Below are 18437 nucleotides of genomic sequence, written 5' to 3'. Positions count from 1 at the left end.
GACAAAATCAGTTTGTAATGCTCTTCATTGAGTTTTGCAAGGGATGCTGACTTTTCAGTAGGGGATGTTGAAATCCCAGTTATAATGACATCATCATTATCTGAATTGCATGCTTGCATCTTAGATTCTTTAGCTGCCTTTGATTTCAACTTGACTTTGCCTCCAGATTTACAACCTGTACATTCCCATGTTGTAAGTGCGTTGTTTGGCATCCTTTTGAAGTTAAAGCAGGCCAAATAAAAAAAAATTTCCATTTTGGCACAATGGCTTATGGCATTTCAGGAGTTTGTCTGAAGGCGATGGCTTCTCTTTACATACACATATGCATTCCAGTTTAAGTGCTTCATCCAAAATTTCCTTTGTTTGTTTGTCCTTTGATTTGGCATTCCTAAATGCAGCAGTTTTTTGACACAGAGGACAAAACCACTTGTTAGGTACCATTTGGACTTTCAAGCAGGTTAGGTGAAAAGTAGAAATCGGGCATGCTTGATTGCTACATGTTACAACAGCTTCAGCAGTGTTCATTCTGAAAAAGCAGACACAATTGCAACTGAGGCCAGATGATGGTTGGGACAAATTTCTTTTTTGGGTATACCATCTTCCAGGATTTCTGGTAGGACACAATATCTCCAAAAGTGATTTAGTCTTGGAACAACAGAGTCCCAGTGACAGATGTCTGGGAGAATTCTCTCACAGAAGAAAGAAATTTGCTCATTAAAACCACAAACAACAAAGTCACAGTAATTGTAGCAAGTAGTGAATATTTGCTGTTGGCTTTGGTAGTAGTATGCATGATCCCTCTTTAAGCTTGTAGCTCCATTTTCAGACTTCAAACATGAGCTTGACTTGTCAGTGTAATCTTCAAGATCTGTATCCTTTAAACAGTATGGGCACTTAACTTCCCCACATCCCTCGCCACAGCAATCACAAGAGCAAAGAAAGTCAGGTGTTGCATGCAACCATGGATACTCTTGATTTATAAATGTTCCACAAGTTTTAACACGAAAGTTAATGTGTCTTTCCTTCATGACCCTTTCATAGGCTTCAATCGCAACACTCTCATGCTTACAACCGTGTTCTGTGGCTGCATTGCTAAACTTGAAAATATTTGGATAACAGATTGTTTTTATTAGTGACTGTGAAGGCTGTGCTGGATTGGTGTGAGATGCGGCTTTACTAATCGATGCCCCAACTCTACCAGCTCTGTGACGGAAGAAACTAGAGCTTTTTGATTGACTTCGGGTGTCTTCCTCTATGATTTTTCTCTCTTCAGTAGTGATTTCAATGTTGACATTTGAACATGCCTCCAGAAGATCATGATACTCCAAATCTAAGTACTTTTTGTCAAAAAAGTCGGGAATAGTTGGAATGTTTCTGCTTCTGGAAACAAAAGATTCTGAGAAAGGATGAACCAAGCTTAAGGTCACAGGCTTTGTCTTGCAAGAATTCAATTCAGTATAAAACATGCTTAAATCAGACTCATCTGGCACAGGAACTGAGACCTTGGCTGCGTCACCGGTTTTTTAAAATTCCTTCCTTAGTTGTAACACTGTTGATAGTTTTATCTAAATTTTGCTTAAGTTTCTTTGCCGATCGAAAATCAATTTCTGAAACGGGTGCGTAGGGAACTTCTTTAACAGCCTTTGGCATCAACCAGCTACATTTTACTTGAGTACACGATAACTTTTCATTAACAAGATTCCACGCTTCAATATAAAATAAAACACTCGCAATGTGCGAGCAGCACTCTCCTTGTCCTGCCATACATCCAGTACAGTGCGCAAAGAGAACAGCACCATTTTCCTCGGTTATGATCCACAAAGTAACGAAAGGATCGTTCATTCTCTGGGAATGCCTGACTTTTCCGAGAATAATGAAGTTGTTTCCTATCTTGTGCCCTTTCACGCAGTTTACAAATCCTGAAACCAGCTGATTATAGGCTTCCAAACTTCGAAAAGCTTTAAATTGATCCTTGCTGTAGTAACTTGTCTCTTGTGACGTCACATGAAAACGCTCTATAGATAGGCTGCTAGAGGGAAGTGCTGTTTTTTTTTTCTAGTTAGGCTTGTATAAATAAATGTAACATTATTGCCCAACGGAAGACTTGCTAGTTTTAAGTGTTGTTAAAGCGAAGTGCTTGCTGTTTTTTTTTTTTTCTAGGTAGGCATGTATAAATAAATACAATAAAATACAATATTATTGCCCAACGGAAGACTTGCTGGTGGGAAGTGTTGTTAAGGGAAGTGCTTGTTGTTGTTTTTTTTTTTCCTGTCGATAAAGCTACGATAGTCGCGAACGATGCAACTTTGTGTCGCTATTTTGGGTTCGTTTCTTGAATCTCATCCCGGTCAATCGGGCTGAAATTTCCCATATAAATAGTCGACAAAATTCGTCCGGGTAAACGAGACAGTTCGTTTACCGGGCTCATATAAAGAGGCCCTATTATGAGATAAAAGCTTTACCTTCTGATCATAAACTGGTTATATAATCTCCAGTTTTTAGTCGACCTTGGTACGTTAGTGGACCACCTGAATAGGGCCTATAGATTGAAAGAGAAAAATCTTCTCAAATAACAAGACCTGACATTGGGCACATGCTAGACTGCAAACAGTTAGCTTTTGTTCCTCAAATGCTTACGAGCGACGGAAAGAGTTGAAATAATTTTATTATGCAAATAGGGCGAAAAACGTGGAGGAAATGTTCGCCACTAGCTACTCGCTCGCATTCGCGTTTTCCCGTCGAACGCAAGGAAAAGAAAGAGACTGCTCGCTATCTAGGCACGTGCTTACTAATATATGTTGTTGCTTGATCGTTACAAGATATAAAAAGCGGGAAAGAGCGTTGCCAACAAAGAGTGTATATGTTGTTCAAAGTGCTGCTTGAGCAAGGTCGTTGTATAAACAGATTGCGTGCAACCAAAAACAATTAAACAGGAACACAAACAAAACTATCATTAGAGCGGAAGTCTAATTGGTGCTAATGAAATTTATTTATGCAGTTGCCCATCCCCCATTATAAACAATAGAGGGGAGACATGTGGGGCGTACAGAAATTCACCCCCCCCCCCCCTTATCCCCTTTACCTGCGTCAAACAATGTTGCGACTGACAAACAAAATGGTAAGAAAAACACCTTGTGTCATTTCATGGTTGACTTGTTCCATCTGCTTTTTGCTGAATTGGAATTCCCTGGGGAGTTATTTTACCAATGACGTAAATCTTGCAAGTCAGGACATGTTTGTCAAGAGGGTTTGTCTCAGCGGTTTTCCTTCAGATTTCAGAAATCCTCTAGATTACACAGCTCCAAAAAAACATAATGAAGCCCTGAATTTTTTTCAGGCTTCTTTATTTCCAATTGCTTAAATTGGAAATACACTGCGATGATCATTTATCACTTTCATATACATCCGCAGTTCATTTATGAATCATTTCATATTCATTACATCATTTCACTCCTCTCACGGGAAAATATGAACTCACAATTGACCTCGCTCCCAATGTGTGGCATCGCGGAGGTCACGGGTTCGAGTCCCGTTGAAGCCCCGAATTTTTTTCAGGCTTCTTTATTTCCAATTGCTTAAATTGGAAATTTACTGCGATGATCATTTATCACTTTCATATACATCCGCAGTTCATATATGAATCATTTCATATACATTACATCAAAAATACATAAGGTTAAAAAAATCGAACATTTCACACTTAACATTGTAGGTAAGTTCAAAGGATTTGTCTAGTTTCCATTTGTAGCAGATTTAAAGCTTTCAGGGCATTGCGTGATTCCTGCCGATCAGTGCCTTATGAAAGTAAAATTGTGCTAACGCCAGCACATTCTAGGACACAAAACGTAATGTAAATAAATGCAAATTCTTGCCCGCCATAGCGTATTTTTCTTTTAAAGCATAACTTCACTTCTTATATTTTTTTATACAGATCATGTTTGTGACGACGTCGTCTGCCATAATGGAGGATTTTGTGTCGTCAGGTGGGGTACCATACCGAGGTGCCGCTGCAAATTTCCATGGAGGGGTTCATCTTGCAGCAGCCTACGCGGCTGGTTGCGGTAGATGGAAGGTAATGTAATGGGATTTTTGAGAAAAATTCTATTTAGCCCATGAGTTCCATGCGCCATGCCATCATCATCATCATCATCATCATCATCATCATCATCATCATCATCATCATCATCATCATCATCATCATCATCATCAACAACAACAATTTTCCATGCGTCACAGGCGCATTAGGCCGTCACGTTCTCCGACCAGCACTTCCCCCTCCGTGCCACCGCTTTGGCCACATGTGACTAGGCTTTTATAGATTGTGCTAGCATAATTTTTAGCATAATTTGAGCAAACTGGCATAATTTTTCCCAATTAGCACTGCTAGCATAATTCGCATATTTTGATAATTATCGGATCATTTTTGATCCTATAATTTGATCATTTTTGATTTCAATTCCCAAGCACTTGCTGACATTATTCGATATTTAATGTTTTAGAACAATTAGTAGCATTTGCAGTTCACTGATCCCGGGGACTGGGGTGCACCGGAACCGGAGGTCACATTGTAAACCATGTCGGTCCCAGTACTTCTCATTAGGCAAGGCTACAAAATGGCGTCGGCCATGCCAGTCTTGCTAGATCTGAACGAAAACTTTATACAACGTTCTCGGAGAAGTGATGGGCCAGAACCAGCGGCAATTGCCAGAGACCGTTCCCTGCAAAAGACAAAAGGAAAGTACAACAGGAGAGGAACAAGTGACACGAGGAATGTCTCTTTACACGATCGCATTACTCAGTTTCCTGATCAGTACCTGATCGTCAGAGGAACGAAAATTTTCTGTGATGCTTGCAAGGAGATTGTATCGTCAAAGAAGAGCGTCCTTAAATCCCATTGTACATCACAGAAACACACAAGATCGAAAGAAAAGCTTAAGAAATCAAAGTTGAAAGAACAAGCTATAGCCGAGGCACTCAGTCGAGAGAAAACCCGCCAAGACAGCACACTACCTTTAGCTGAGCAAGCATGCAGACAAGAAGTAGTGGAGGAATTTCTGAAGGCAGGGATTCCGATCAGCAAAATCGACAAGCTGCGTTCTCTGCTAGAGAAAAATGGCCATCGCCTTACCAGTAGCTCTAATCTTGGGCATTATATTACCCTTATTTTCAAGCAAGAAGTGGAGAGGATAAAGAAGGAACTGTCTTTACCAGGACAAGCAGATATGACAAGAGACGTGTCGGTGATATTCGACGGGAGTACCAGACAAGGTGAGGCCATTGCAATAATCGTTCGTTTTATTGACGACGAATGGGTGATAACGCAGCGTTTAATAAGGATTGATGTTTGCTCGAAGTCAGTGAATGCTGATGAGCTAGCTAGAGTCCTGAACGAGGCCCTGTGTGTCGAATTTGGAATTAGAGCTAACTCTCTTCTAGCAGCTATGAGGGATGGGGCCAGTGTAAATCAAGCGGCGCTGAACAGAATACAATTTATCTTTCCAAAGTTGTTAAACGTTGTGTGTTTTTCCCACACGCTCGATAATGTGGGCAGCCATCTGATAATTCCAACTCTTCAGGAGTTTGGAAACCTGTGGATCCGATTGTTTCACAGCTACAAAGCAAAACTGGCATGGAAAGATCTAACAGGCCGAAAGCCAAAATCCTATAGCGAAACTCGCTGGTGGTCAAAATGGGAGGTTTACAAGCATCTACTGGAGCAGTTTGGGGATATTCCAAAATTTCTTCAGGAGGCCGCAGCAGAGAAAGGCACCCCAAACATTCTGCCGCAACTACAAAACTTACTATCAGATCCTGAATCCCTTGTCAACCTCAAGCTGGAGCTTGCCGTGACCATTGATGTTGGGGAGCATTTTGTCAAGGCTACGTACTTCTTAGAAGGAGATGGTCCCCTTGTGTTTTCATGCTATGAAAAGCTGAAGGCCGTTGCTGAGGCTTGTCAGGCGCCGCACTTTCCAAATGTGCGTGCAGTGGTAGCTGCAATTACCAATGAAGATCCGAATCAGAGCGCAGCGGCCTTGGAACAGAGAGCCAAGGCTTGTGTACAGCCAGCGATTCAGTGGTTTTTACGGAAGTTCAATGTGGATCTTTACGATGCAGTTACGGCCTTCAAAGCTGCAAGAGTGATGTGCCCCGTAACCGTTGGCTGGTTGAGGCCAACAAGAGCTAGCGTAGAAGCCCTCAGGATTTTTCCATTCCTCGACAATGACGAGACAATCGACGGTCTTGTCAGAGAGCTGCCACAGTACATCGCTGCTACTGAGGATGTGGCTATTGAATGCGAGGGGAAAAAAGTTGAGTGGTGGAAGGTACACGAAGAGAGGCTTCCTAATTGGTCTTCTGCAGTCAAGAAAGTCTTACTTGTTCAACCTTCGTCGGCTGCCGCAGAAAGAGTTTTTAGCCTGCTTTCGGCGTCTTTCCATGAGCAGCAAGACAATGCACTTTCTGACTACTTGCAAGCAAGTGTAATGCTGCAATATAACAATCGCAGATAAGCTACACGAGAGTATAGACTAGTACTAGTGTGCATGTAAACTTGAACCACATGTTTATTTGAATTTCATTGTGATATTCGTTCCATTTCTTTCTTGTAGACCAACGGCTTCTAATAAAAATTTATTTTTTGGACTTATTTGCAATTTTTTCAAAGAGCATAATTTTAAAAAAAGTGGCATAATTTGGAAAAACGAGCACAATTTTAGCATAATTTGGCCAGAAAAAGAGCAGTGCTACCAGCATAATATGCTACTTTTACTAGCACAATCTATAAATGCCTACATGTGACATTCATGGTTGACTAGTTCCATCCGCAATTAATTATTTTTCTTATATGCCAATCCTGGCCAAATTTATTTCCCGCGATCCTGATCCGTGAAACCAAAACATCTTTTAAATCATGAATAACTTGCTCCAAAACTGGAATATTGAAGCAAATAATTAAATCAATTTTGAAAAGAACACTAGAGCTGGTTTTAACTTAGGGTATTGCCACGTGATAGTTGTCTGTCAGTGGCGTTCCACTTGACCAGTTTTGTCCAAGAGTGTGACATGAACGGCTCTATCTGACGAATGTAATATAATTTAGAAGACATCCTTATTAATGCATATGTTACTTGTTCACTTCAGTCAAGTGTTATGTTGTCCTTCGGTCTTGTAACAAAGATATTTTTTACAACACGTCTGAGGAAAAGACCTACGGTAATACGATAATAAGATAATACGGATTCTGTATATTTAATCTTTTTTAGAATCGGAATTGGTCCTAATCAATCAGTAAACTACGGTGAGTATGTCCGTAAATCTTGTGTTTTAAATGCGTACATCGTACATCAGTTTGTAGAGATTCTGTAGAAATCAAAGCATTACAACACCAGGAATGCGAAATCCCTTATTCAACTACTTACTTTTAATCTCAAAATCTGGTACTTATAAAGTTCGCGTATTTTTTAACTTTCAGAGTTAAGCGTGTTCCGTCAACATGCTCAAAGAAAGATGAAGAAAGGGATTATTAAGGGAATAATAACATTAACTGTAGAAATGAGTGGGAAGTATTAAATAAACGTGCAAGTTAACAGTGTTCCTCTATTTTTTATTCACTGACTGACTGACTGACTGGCTGACTGGCTGACTGACTGACTGACTGACTGACTGACTGACTGACTGACTGACTGACTGACTGACTGACTGACTGACTGACTGACTGACTAACTAACTGACTAGAGTGGCTGGCTGCTGGCTGGCTGGCTGGCTGGCTGGTTGGCTGGTTGTTTGATTGACTGACACAGACAGACAGACAGACAGACAGGCAGACAGTCAGACAGACACACAGACTGACTGACTGGTTGAGATGCTTCTGATAAAGGGAAAGGTGTAACTATCCGTTCGCTCATAACAATTACTAAGATCTAGTTTGTGTGAACTTATACCATAAAACATTTTGTCGATATCGATGAAGTTTGATTTAGTTTTTCAATATAACTTTAAAAAGTTACCACACAAATTCCTGTTCAATGTTGCCAGTTCGTAAACGAAAACGCCATGACAACGTCCATTCTATTCCTTCACTTCTCGAGAGACGTCTGAGATTTCATGTCAACTGGAAATTCCGTAGTAATGACCTAGCTTTACAACTTCCGAGTTGTGCCTCTGAATGGTTGATGCTCGGTTACAAATTTCGCTCGCAAATAAGAACCAATCCAAGATACTACACGGATCTCTGTAGAACCACCTATTGAAGTATGCATTTTGGGGTCGGGTGGGGTGGGGTGGGGACGGTATTCTTTTAGACTTCTCTGCCAAATGTGAAAGGTTCGGTGTGCATATCATATACAAGGCAAGAATAAAGAACTTAACATTTGGCTTGCCGAATATTATATTGCATGTTCAAGATTTTTTCCTGCCATATGTTGAATTTTCAAGATTTTGCCCCCCTAATATAAAACGTTAAGATTTTGTTCCCCGCCCCCGATATTGAATTTTCAATTTTTTGTCTGCCAAATGTTGAGTTTTTAAAGTTTGGCCATTCAAACATTGAGCTGTCAAGATTTGGCATGCCAAAGTCGAAGACTTTTTCTTCTTGGACACTGCTCGTATCCAAACAGTTGTTTTGGTAACACGCGTGAGTTCCTCAATAGATTACAAATGCAGTAGTCTAGTTCTTTTTAGAGATTCACTTGTTCAACAGGAGCAATGCCATTTTTGTAACGAGAAACAAACCTTGAAACACCTTTTTGTAACATGCTCTTTTGTACAAATCTTTTGGTCTCAGTTTGCTTTCTGGTGGAATAGAAAGCACTCAGACTTTATCACCTTATCAGAACAGGATATAATATACGGGTTCACTCAAGATCTTCCTCGTCGCCTTGGTTTAAACCTCTGTTTAATCATTGCTAAATTTTATATCTATAATGCGTCACGAAGAGAAGAAGAGTATATCTGGGAAGCTTTTTTTTGCTATACTTAAAAGTCACCTTGAAATTGAAAAGCATAAATCCAAATCACAAATAAGTATTTGAGCATCTTATTGTTTGTTTGTTTGTCTTGTTTATTTTTTCGCTTTTATTTTTATTTTATTATTTTTTTTTTTTTATTTTTTTATTTTTTTTGTTATTCGCTTACTTCTGGCCTTCCTTGTATCATGTAGCATTGTACAAATAACGTAGCCTTATTGTATATGTAGTAGTGTGTAGCATTAAAGTGTAATCGTAGCTTTAGTTTGTTAAAACATAAGTCTCGTAAATATTGTAAGCATAGTTAATGTGAGTTCCGCGTCTTAATTTTTTTGTAATATTATATACATTTATTTATGTAAGTATTAGTATGTTTGTGTTGTAAATAAAAAAAAAATGCAGTAGTCTAGTTAAGTCTATAATATCATAGGTGACAAATTAATCCTTAATTTTGGCGCGAAATTTTTACTTTAATTTATAATTTCACATGTGAAATTTTAAAATTACCATGGCAACGTAGTTAGCAGCAAGATGGCGTCCGGGATAAAAATGTTTTAAAGCTTAAACTTTGTACATTTTCGCTTGAATTACGTCTTAGCCAGCTAGCCTTGGCCATGTAATAAAACTTTTGATGACATTTTATATTTTAAAACAACAAAACGACTTCAAGACTCAGGTCAATTAACTTTTTAAAGCTTGGAGTTTATTCGCGATGCAATATACCAGTCAAAAACCTACGATTGCAAGCGTAATTTGTCACCTATGATATTAAAATGTGATCTAATGGTATACTCGTGAAATAAGGAAAAAAAATTACTTGCATTTTGTCAAACTTCTTTTAATTTCCCTTGCCTTAAGGCTCGGAAAATAATTAGAAGTTTGACAAAACGCACGTGAAACTATTTTTTAATTTCACTCGTCACCATTTGATTACCCATATTAATTCCAAATTCCAACTTATTACTATAAATGATAACATCCAAATTCTCTTGATAAGAATGTCGCTTTCATTTTTTGTCGCACACGTGCACAGTTCTTTACAAGCACATGAATCTGAAAAATGAAAGTTCAGGAACACAATAATTACAAAGGTTGTGATCCAGTTTCAAAAGCAGCGTAGCGCTCTACAAGGACGTGTGCTGATCTTATTGTAATGCTTATACCCTTTCAATGTTTTTTGATAGGATATCAATAGACCGTATGATTTTAGCTGGTCGTTCTTTGTTTTTAAACGGGGCCTGAAGGGGTAAGGGGCGGACCATTAGAAAAGTGATAGGTGGGGTGGAGAAAATACAAAAAAAAAAAATCATGCAAGGGAAAATGCCAAGAAAAAAAATCGTGCAAAGAGGAAGGCAAAGAAAAAAAAAAAAAGAAGGAAAGTTCCTTTTAAGCACTAAAAACACCTGTCACTAAAAACACTAAAAACACCTGTCATTTTACACTTGATGAGAGCAACGTATTTGACGGGAGAATGATGAAAATAGCGTTTCCGAGCCTAGATATTTCAAAATTTTCTACGGAAGCATGCCCCCAGACCTCCCTACAGACTAGTCTCCAGCACTCAACTTCTAGTTTCATTAAAGCTAATTACATTCAGCCTCGCCTCTACCTCGCCTCCTGACAAGCAAATCTTTTCTTCCCATACGCCAGTGGTTATAGAAAATTCACTTTCAAGTCCTGCCTTCTGGCTATTGTATGAGACCTTTGACACCAACATTGATAGATAATATAAACTTAGCAACATAGTGGGTGACATCAACATTGACCTTTCAATTACGACAGCTGCAAATTCTCAAATCAGTTTTTAAATCAAATGATGTCCTCTACGTTTCTACCAATGATAACCAATCCTACCAGAATGACTAAATCTACTGCCACATTGATTGATAATATTTTCAGTAATGAAAGCAAAAATGGCTATTTTAATGGCATTCTTTTCAGCGATTTATCTGATCAGCTACCAATTTTCTCAATTGTCAAGAATGAAATTGATTTAACAAATAACAATGATAAATACCATTTCAAACGGAGAATTGACCCTGACTCCATTAAATTATTTCAAAATGAACTAAGTAAAATTTCTTGGAAAGAAGTGCTTAACTCAAATGACTCAGAAAAATCGTTTACATTGTTGTACTTTCAAGGAATTATATTCTCGATCATTTCCATTAAAGAAATTAAATTCTAAGGAACAAAAATTAAAAAAGAACAAGTGGATGACTAAAGCTATTTTAAAGTCATCCATATGTAAGAATAAATGACTCAGAAAAATCGTTTACATTGTTGCACTTTCAAGGAATTATATTCTCGATCATTTCAATTAAAGAAATTAAATTCTAAGGAACGAAAATTAAAAAAAAAGAACCCGTGGATGTCTAAAGCTATTTTGAAGTCATCCATATGTAAGAATAAACCTTACAAAGAATACAAAAAAAATCCTTCCACTGAAAACGAAAGAATATACAAAACATATCGTAATAAGCTTAATCACCTAATACGGATAGCTAAAATATATTACATTCAAAAATTCAATGAATCAAAAGGAGATTAAGAGCTAACATTGCAAACTTTGAATAAAATGTTAAAACGATCTGAAACAAAGAATGACTTACCAGGCATCTTTTCTTATAATAATAATGAAATCAGTAATCCATCTGACATTGCAAATCACTTTAACCCGGCGTATCAAATCGAACAAAATCGAACAAATTTACCATCGAACTCAATCGAACGAAATCGAATCTAATCGAACGATTAAATTCGATTTTGTTCGGTCATCGAACGAAATCGGACAACAATTTTTTTGGTGAGTTCGATTTCCGAACCAAATCAAACGAAATCGAATTAAGCGTTCGATTAAGTTCGGAAATCGAACTTGTAGCTAAAATTTAAAATAACAAAATTGGAACCTAATGAGCGAGTAAAAAGTTAATGGAATAAGTGACTGGACACGGTATCGTAAAATCTTTGTCTTTTTTTTATCCTAAAGAAACAAAACATTATATTCGAGCAATCTAATACGCTCGGTAATACGTAGTAAGCCATCTATAAACTCGTATGAGGGATCTAATTATAAATACTCAAATACAACCCCCGGCGTATCGGCGTATCGTATCAAGTGGAAACCGTATTTTAGAATAACATTTTGCGAACTAAAACTTTATATGATTAAACAATATAGCATTGCACATGGGGACGAAGGTGCACGCCGTATGTGACATGTCTTAACCGTAATTTTATTGTTGTTAGTGACAGAATTATTTCTCCATTTTGACACAGTAACATAACTTTAGATGGCTGGATCGATTGACGTATTTACCCGGGCATTTATTCCCGTGATCATCAAATGAAGGAAAACTGAACATTCGCTCGATTCAGATCATATCGTCATACGACGTAAGCCGCTCGCTTTGGTGTCGTTCGACGACCGAACTAAATCGGACGTCATCGGACTTTATCAAAGGTTCGATTTGGTTCGATTTGCATTTATTTTTTGTGAGTTCGATTTCGTTCGATGACCGAACAAAATCGAATTTAATCGTTCGATTAAGTTCGATTGCGTTCGATTGAGTTCGAAAACCGAACGTTCGATTTGATACGCCGGGCTTTAACGAGTGTTGTCCCTAAACTCGCTTAGCATTTTGACAGCAGTTCAAACAACCACATGGGGCACTTGAAAGGTTATTACGCAGTTTTAGCGCTTTTGATAAAACGAAAACGGCTTGCGTAGTTAACAAGTTAAGTAATCGAGCAGTTTTTTTTTTAACTAATCTTAGTAATAAAATCATTATTCCGTTACTTGGCTCTCAAATGTGATTTTGGAGCAGATAGTTTACTATTTCGACGAGCTGATTTTCCGTGAAACGGCATCATTTCAATGTTTGCCCCCTGAAGGACAGCCCCCCAGTGGCTACTTTGCATTGAAATATAAAAGCCATTATGGCCTCTATTATGAATATGGTCCATTGTTTTACAGGTCTAGATCCAGTGGTCAAATCCTTATCTTTCAACTTTTCATCAACCAACTCCGATATTATGAAAATTATGGAACGTAAAATTGCCAGAAAACGAGGCAAATTAACCTACCATTTTATTAAGAAGTGGACAAATTATAGCATTATTATTACCACCCAGTCACTGTTCTGTATGGGTATAAAATAATAATTGTAAAGTACCGCATTGTAATGTAATTTAGTGAAGTAAACTTTGTTGAATTGTATTTTTTATTACTCTTAACACTGTATGTAATTTATTCTTGTAATATTACTAAAAAAATACTAAAAAAATACCTAACTGCCTGTGTAAGCGGCAGTTTTCGAATTTACTTCCGCAATGAATGATGTTTGCATTTGCAACTGTTGTACGTGCACTGACTTACATTAAAAAATTCAACTTATAAGCAGTCAATGAACAAATATATAAACCCATCGACTGGCGTAACACAATTTAGTTGACTCTGAACGTGGAAGTGAAAGTTCTTAACAATTTGTTACTAGAAATTTTAAGTTCACATACATAATTGATTTTGAAGCTAAATGGATGTTTTAAAATACACGAATAAGACCGCAAAAAAGTAAAAAAAAGTAAAATAAATATATATAACAATATATATCATAGTCATATTCATAACGCAAACCTAGCCGGGAGGTAAAACATACTCTTTATGGTCGGTTTTGTTTTCAAAATGACAACGGTGCCCACTTACTTTGGCCAATTTGGCCAACTTACTTTGTATTTATTTTAATAATTAAAATAAACGACAATAAACGACAAAAAATTAATGGAAACTAAATAAGAGCTGAGCTTGGAGGTAAAAGGTGGCCTCCTGCTGTTTCAACTATTATAAGAAAAGAAAACCAGTCCAGAAGGAGGATTGGGCACTATACCTAACATTTTGTATCATTTCACCGTATAAAATGCAGGAGATCTTTGGTATTTTTTCAACGTTTAAGTGTGAGCGCTTCGCTTTGCAACACAGAACGTAGCTGCGCTACAAACTTTTCATTAAAGTTTCAGCTAACTGCTTTGCTATTGACATAAATGTTTCCAGTATGGTAAACGGTCACTTGGAGACGTCACAGACCCCACTTTTGAGTACAAAATTAAAACAGCATGACCTACGAACCGCGCGCATTATGGTGTAAAATTATTTGTTTTGCCTTTATAAATACTTCAGACTAATAATAGCTTGGTTGTCGAAGCCGGAGGTTTGAAGACTGGTTTAATCGAGTTTAAGTTGCTTTTTCTTTAAAAACGTGACTTCGAGGACATATTGGTGCAAAACTGGCTTCTGTTGAGAAATTCAGCTAATCAGAATTTTTTTTCTGAAATACAATGGTGCTATTCATGATAGTACAAACAAATTAACGTCTCATTACAAATTTTCCTAATTGCTTTCAAACTAGTCCTCGGAATGAGGACGAAAATTTTGTCTATTTCAGGGAGAGTTTTTCCTAAAATAATACCTCTTGATAACAGTTTACGAGGGAAGAAAAATGCAGGGTCAAAAATCCCTCATATCTGGCTTTTTTGTAAATTTCTCTTTGTAGTGCCGTTTATAATAGTCATAGGTCAAACGCAGCGGAGGTATATAAACAAACCACTTGTTTGACAATAAAGACAATTAAAAAACAGACATAGCTTCTTAATGTAATAGTTTGGTAACCAAGGCCACACATGCGAGGCAACTTTAAACATTCTACCCCAAGCAAGCAAGAAAACTATTGTATTTTTCTTGTTACTGATTGGCTAAATTAAGCAATATTTGTATGTTTCGTTTTAAGTCTAAAATATGATTGGTCATCTTCTTTTTCGTGTCTCTGGTTAAAGTAGAAGCACTGTAAACTACATTACTTTATAATTTTCCTTGGGGCGTACAGCAGCTTCGTGAAATACCCCAAGATGAATGCCAGAGTGAAAATTATACTCCTGTTGAAATTATGTCTTGGAGTTGGTAAGTAGGACGTTTTTTACTGAAATTTTTACTTAATTTGAACGTGTAATTTCTTTAAATGTCGCCAGTAACAAATTCTCTTTTTGTTTTAAGACATACGAATCATGTTCACGTTCGCGTTTTAGTGTTCTAGTCAATGAAAATTCATCTGTCGCATAAAAAGCGGAACAATTTACAACAGCAAATCGAAAAGTGTATTTTCTTTAAAGAAGTAATGCCTATTTAAACTGTGTACATGCGATCAAGCGCAAGGAAGAAGTGCAGTACTGATAACTGCCAGAGGACAAAGTGATCTCCACCATTTAAATGCCTTTACTAGCGTAGGTCTATCTTGTAAGCTGATTGAGCTCATCCCTGCCAAGTTCCAGACCTTGTTTTGTACAACTTGTTATATCAGATCTGGACTAGAAGCCTTGTTATTGAATTGCTCTGTTGTCGTTTGATAAAAATAACGAAGTTTCAGTGAACATTAATCCTCCAACACACTCGCTAAAAATATCACTGGTTTGATGACTGTGTTAATTTTATTGTTATACAGCGTTTTCAGCACTACTAGCACTTAATTCGTATCTGTTAAGACCTGCTGTAGCCTGAATTTTTTGAATTGCTCTATGTTTAAAGGGCTCCATTTGTTTACTTACTTCAAACTCAAGGAGAGCTTTTTTCCTGCTTTCCTTTTGGTTCTCGACTTAGACGGTAGTCGCCTTAGCTTTTAATAAATTTAACCACGTATCATTATTCGTAGTTAGAATCCCCATGCCGAGTTCAACTGTTGCGTAAATTGTTGTTTATTCAACCAACGCTAAAGTATAATTTCATAATTTCACGAAGAGGTTTAATTAAATTTTACAGTCATCCGCAAACAAGTGATGGTGAAAAAAAAATAACACGTTTCTGACACTAAAGAAAACATGAATTATGTAAAGCTATTGAGGCCTAAGGGCCTACGGCGGCTCAAAGTTTATAGAAAGTTAAAATACTCATATCAGCGTGAGGGGCATTTCGCGTCAGAAAAAATTTCTTCGTAAATTAGCAAGAAATCTTGATCATAATAGGTCTCAAAACACAAAATGACAGAAGCAATATGAGGTTTAGTAGGAGAGAAAGATGAAATCCGAACGGTGTAGGGTCAGATTTTTTAGCTCGAACAGCCCGAGCGGATAAATGTTGCTGCCGCGTTCCAGTAATGTTCATCTGAATATTTGTTTTCCTTCGCTAGTTAAACACACAATTTAAGGTTTTATAGATTAGTAAAATGAAACCGCCTTATAATCAGTCCGTATGATATGTTTTTAAAAAACAGAATTTTGCCTCGCGGACCCCTTTGGCTTTTAATAAAAATGAGTTTTTTTGGTATCGACAAAGAAGTTCGCGTAAACATGTCTGGTAAAATTTTTCCATTTTCTTTTCGTTTTTTTATTATTATTATTTATTTGCCAGACAAGTAATAACGAGGGAGAATAAAATGAAATAACCTAAATAATTTACAAAGGAAAAGTTGCGGGGAGACGAGAAAAAAACTTCTAAATGTGTAAATCAAATTGCATTTGAGCAGCAAGAGAATTTGAATATTTTAGGTTTAAAGTCACAGAGTCTGCTTTTAACAACAGGGTACCTTGTCATATCATATCTCTGCAATTTGTGTGAAAAAACCTTAGAATTGAAATATAAACTGGTGAACATAACTCCTTGATGTGTTTTTTTTATTGCTGATAAGCGCTTGTTTGTAGTAATGCCCTACACAGATCTCTTTTTACTATTGAAATAATTTGAAACCGAACCTGATACAAAGGACCACAAGAAGGCGTGATTTCAGAAAGAGATTAAATATTTTTTTTTGTATCATTAGAACCGCAATTGTTATTCCATTGATAAACTTTAATTCCAGCTTATCAGTTAAACAAACAATTAAAGTTTTCTCAAGTGACAAAAAGCAACCGTTTCATAATCCATAAGAGGCAATTATATTTTAGCAGCATTTGGGTTTTTGATCCAGACAAAAAACTTAATTTGTGAACACCAATTGACGAACACTGCCTGATCAATACTGTCTATTTTTAATTCGTACTCCTCGACGGGAACAAAGAGTAAATAAATAAAAGCCATTATTTTCGAAGGCTAAATATATATATATATATATACATCCCTTTCGATCACACAAATTGCAGCAATGGCAAGATACCTTTGTTTTTGAAGTTGACTTGAGTATTTTTGATTGTTGAGAGATTACTTTAGACCTAATAAAAATGTTACCGAGAAACCGTATCGAATTAAGCAGCCGACTTTTAGTTAAACCGCCGCTTCAAGCAATTAACGAGTTTATTAACGCAACAATTCTTGCGGCTTCATTTAATCAAAAAAGTTCGATTTGCAACTGAATAAATCAAATATTGGATCTTAAAAGATGTGATATTTTAACAGCAACAGAAACATAAAAACGAGTCAAACGAGGAAAGTTCTCGCGTGCTTCTTTGTCCATCCCAGGATTTTTTATTTCCATGGAAAACCGTAGGGTATCTAATTAAGCAAAACTTCTTACGAATTAATTTACCGCTACATTTTATTAAAATAAACATATTTTTCCTTGCATATTACTAAAATTCTATACTTTGCTTTGTGACTAATCAATTAAATGAAAAACTATTTCGCAGCAGCAGTAGCCCTTTAATTTACAGTATTGTCTATTTTAACTTTTGTGACAAATTACACTTTTCCAAACACGAAATTACACTTTTCTTTTAATTATTGAACTAGCGAGCACTTTTTTCGTGAAAGTTTTTTTAATATGAAGCAACTGCAATTTTACTTCGCTGAAAATAAGACGCCTAATTGAGCTGCTGAATCCTACCCGGCTGTTTAATGTTCTGGCAAAACACACTCTTACTGCTTGTTTATAGTTACTTTAAAAAATATCACTAAATTTGTCAATCTTTTCTTTCTACTTTCTAGGTTTTGTTTCTGGAGGTACGTACAAGAACTATTTTAAGGTGGCTCCATAGGGTTTTGAGATATTACGGCGCGCGCACAAGTGATGTAACCATCAAGAGATCATTTTCGCGTTATTTTTAAAACTAGTTACATAAAAGCTGCCGAAATATTAAAAACAAGGACTAAAAAATGTTGTGCACTATTCTTTTTTAAAATAACGGACTTTGTTTTTGAGCTACATCTACTCAAAAAGTCCTATTTTTTAGTTTTTTTATGGCTTTGATCTTAAATTTCGTTAATTTTCTTCGGTGAAATTTTTTGAAATTCTCCCAACGGATTGAATCTGATGAGAAGTAACTTTTTAAAACAAAAAAAGTAGGGGTTGTCCAGGTCGTTTTTGAGTTTTTGGTTATTTTGTGTTTTTTTGACTTAGCAAAAAAACTGGCTTACAAATTTTTTTAAAAAAACGGCAAAAAGGGCAGTTAAAAAGTTAACATATATGCCAAATTTTAAGGAATTTCACCGAAGGAAACTCTAGTAAATACCAGGGAAAAATTTTCTATTTTCGTCCGAATAACAATTACGTCATC

General features: G+C 36.7%; 2 protein-coding genes and 1 pseudogene across 3 annotated transcripts in view; 2 read left to right on the top strand and 1 right to left on the bottom strand.

The window, feature by feature from the left end:
• Window positions 1-521: 521 nt before the first annotated feature.
• LOC144632541 (uncharacterized) lies at window positions 522-4576 on the bottom strand (annotated as a pseudogene).
• A 37-nt stretch (window positions 4577-4613) lies between these two features.
• LOC144632539 (uncharacterized) lies at window positions 4614-6512 on the top strand. Its single transcript, XM_078491207.1, has one exon. It carries the CDS (start codon window positions 4614-4616, stop codon window positions 6510-6512), a length of 1899 nt encoding a protein of 632 aa, XP_078347333.1.
• An 8127-nt stretch (window positions 6513-14639) lies between these two features.
• LOC144631689 (uncharacterized) overlaps window positions 14640-18437 on the top strand; it is a 61316-nt gene continuing 57518 nt past the window's right edge. The window contains exons 1-2 of one of the 2 annotated variants that reach the window (XM_078490186.1): window positions 14640-14919; window positions 17869-17883. In XM_078490186.1, the coding sequence (XP_078346312.1) occupies window positions 14868-14919; window positions 17869-17883 (67 nt within the window). In that variant the 5' untranslated portion in view covers window positions 14640-14867. The remainder of the gene's footprint in view (window positions 14920-17868; window positions 17884-18437) is intronic. The other variant, XM_078490187.1, reaches the window with a different exon arrangement.

The sequence above is a fragment of the Oculina patagonica genome, chromosome 12 (genome assembly GCF_052425735.1).
Source record: "Oculina patagonica isolate OP01 chromosome 12, crgOcupat, whole genome shotgun sequence".
NCBI classification, from domain to species: domain Eukaryota; kingdom Metazoa; phylum Cnidaria; class Anthozoa; order Scleractinia; family Oculinidae; genus Oculina; species Oculina patagonica.
The sequence above is the reverse complement of the archived record's forward strand: the minus strand, read 5'-3'. Positions and strand labels throughout refer to the sequence as shown.